We start from the raw sequence: 3,156 nt of genomic DNA on the forward strand, positions 1-3,156 counted from the left end.
CCGGGCCCAACGGATGTGTCTCTCCTGAGGGTCTAACGCTCGTAAACAACCTAGAATTAAAACAGCCTCCGAATCGGCTACACATATGTCTTTGTTTTAATTTCTCACATTATTTTAATTAAATTAGTTTTTTAAAAAATTGTTTCCCCGCTCCGGAAACAAGAGTGGCGCAGCCGGTAGGATTTCACTCAGTTATCATAGATTTTCCGCGGTAAACTCTAAATCGTCGCGCCGCGTGAATTTAGACGACGAGTGGAATCCGACGAATCAAACAAATAACTCTTGGTACGTGAGCTCGAGTAAGAAACAGCCGGTATGGGAGTCGCAGTCGGTTGGTGAGTGAATTTTTTCGCCAATCCTTGTTCCGCTATCCTCCTATATCCTATATTAATATAATTACATTATTTTGAGATCGAAACTCTCTCATTATAACGTGTCCAATTGTTTATGTTATAAGTTCCATTGTTCTTATCTCTGTGCTATAAATAGAATAATATACAGAGTAGTTAAAAGTCAGAGAATACAAATCTTTTCTGATATAACTATAAAATGTGTTTTAAATGTCTCTTAAATATGTTTTAATTGTGTTTTAAATGTGTCTTTTTAAAGTATAAAGTAACGTGTATGAGATTCTACACATATTTTATATAATAATATAAATTTTATACATACATATAATATTAAAATCAATTTAAAACTCTTAGCAATTACATTTTGCTTTATACTATTGTTTAATTTGATTTACGTGTGTTAATTGTTTTAATTTTTTGAATTTTGTGATTTTTTATTAGTGTTATATCTGTGTCGTACATTACTCTGTAAAAATGTCGAACCCTACTATCGAAACTGTTCCTACTGTCGAACAAATACCAAAGGAAATTATTCAGTTAATACCTTTATATAATGGGGATAAAAGACTGTTAAATCTTTATTTGAAAAAGTGTCAATATGTTCTTGAGCGATACAAGGGAAGCCATGAACAAAATCTTTACGTATATAACGTGTTAACTAGCCGTTTGCGAGACGACGCAGCCGCACTTCTATCAGAACGCGAAGATATTGTGACATGGTCCACATTTCGGGAATTACTCATCCAACATTTTGGAGACCCACGTAGCGAAGCTTGTATAAATATTGAACTTGAATCTTTAAAAATTAAACCCGGTGAAAGTTATTTAGAATTTTGTAACAGAATCCAAAGTGTCCGATCAGCCCTGATGTCCAAGGTCAACATGATCGATGATACAGATTTGAAACGCGCGAAATCTATTATTTATAAAAATACGGCTCTGAATGTATTCTTGTATAATCTTCCTGAGAATATGATACGTGTTGTAAGACTTAAGACACCCGAAACTTTGGAAGCGGCCTTGAGTTTAGTACTTGAGGAAGTTAATTTCTTAGAGCAGTACAATACCAAAAATCGTATCCAAGGTCAATCTCATAGTTCAGGATCAAGGTTAGTAATGACTCCAGCTGGATACAAACCTTTATTACCCGGTAATATGAGTGCACCAAAATTTAATTTCGGTATTCCCCAAAATAAAATGCTTCAAGGTCAACCATCTAATGCATCACGCCAACAATTTGGCTACGTACCCCAAACACAACAATTCGGGTACAAGGCACCTCAACCGTTTGGCTATAGACCACCTGTGCAGCAAAAGTTTGGCTATAGACCTCCACAACCTCAACAATTTGGCTATAGACCTTCACAACCTCAACCGTTTGGCTATAGGCATCCTCAACCTCAGCCATTTGGATATAAACCACCACAACAGTTTGGTTACAAACCCCCTACTAATTTTAATGTTCCTCAACAACAAAAACCGCAATTGCAAAACACAGACGTTTCCATGCGTACAGCACAGCCTAAATCAAATGTGCCACAAAGTTTCAAAGTTAATGAATTATGTACCGAAAATTATGAGCCTTATTACGAAGAGTATTACCCTAATTATGATGATGAATATAACTATGACTTAAATTATTATGACGAAACTATTGATTGCGAACAGCAAATGGAAACTGAAATTCAAGATGAAAATTTTCAGGAAATAGCCTCGAACAACAAGAAATCTTAGAACTAAATTTTGATTCTAATTTAAAATTACCTTATATTTACATAGAAGAAATAGACGCGAAAATGATGATAGACACGGGTAGTATGCGCTCTTTTCTTAGTCCTAGGAAAGCGTACGAATATTTCAGTGACTATATAAGCAAAGAAAATTTCCACGTAGTCAGTACACATGCTACTAGTGCCCATGACGAAGTTATTGAAATACCACTTTTACCTACTTTTGTTAGTAATGACTGGCATAAGTTCTTTGTATACGATGTCGATATAAGATATGACGGACTTATTGGTAATGATCTATTACAACAATTAGGCGCTGTTATTGATCTGAAAGAACAAACCTTACGAACTAATTCTACTAGTATTCCAATTATTAATAATAATTTAAATTATAAAATTAATATACAACCACGTTCAGAACAACGTGTCAAACTACCAGTAGACCAATATTCAGGTGACGCTATTCTTGACTATCATGACTTTCAAAATGGACTACGAATGCCAAGCGCAATAGTAAATTGTGATCACGGATATGCATTTTCAGTCATACAAAATACTTTAGACTGTCCAAGACAATTGACTATTACACGACCTTTTTCAGTGACGCCATACAATAACTCTGAATGTAATACTAATTTTACTGCAAGCGACTCTACCATAGAAATAGACAAATTACTCGAGGAAAATTTTAATAAATTAAGACTCGACCACGCTAATGACGAAGAACGTAACAAAATATATGCACTTTGTAAAGAATACAAAGATACATATATTTTACTGTGAACAAATTCCCTTGACATTTACAAATCAGGTAAAACATAATATACGTACAAAGAATGAAGACCCCATATACATTAAACCTTACAGACAGGCACCTTTCGTTCAAAATGAAATTAGTAATCAGGTAGATAAATTATTACATGACAATGTCATACAAGAATCGCATTCCCCATGGAGTGCTCCAGTTCACCTAGTCCCAAAGAAAAAAGATGCATCTGGCGAAATTAAATACAGAATGGTTATTGACTACAGACGACTGAATGACATTACTATTGACGACAAGTACCCCTTACCCA

The 3,156-nt window shown here is 34.7% G+C and overlaps 1 protein-coding gene across 1 annotated transcript; it reads left to right on the top strand.

The window, feature by feature from the left end:
• Positions 1 to 824: 824 nt before the first annotated feature.
• On the top strand, positions 825 to 2,084 carry LOC142985999 (uncharacterized). Its single transcript, XM_076134234.1, has one exon. It carries the CDS (start codon positions 825 to 827, stop codon positions 2,082 to 2,084), a length of 1,260 nt encoding a protein of 419 aa, XP_075990349.1.
• Positions 2,085 to 3,156: the final 1,072 nt, after the last annotated feature.

Source organism: Anticarsia gemmatalis, chromosome W (assembly GCF_050436995.1).
Source record: "Anticarsia gemmatalis isolate Benzon Research Colony breed Stoneville strain chromosome W, ilAntGemm2 primary, whole genome shotgun sequence".
Taxonomy (NCBI): domain Eukaryota; kingdom Metazoa; phylum Arthropoda; class Insecta; order Lepidoptera; family Erebidae; genus Anticarsia; species Anticarsia gemmatalis.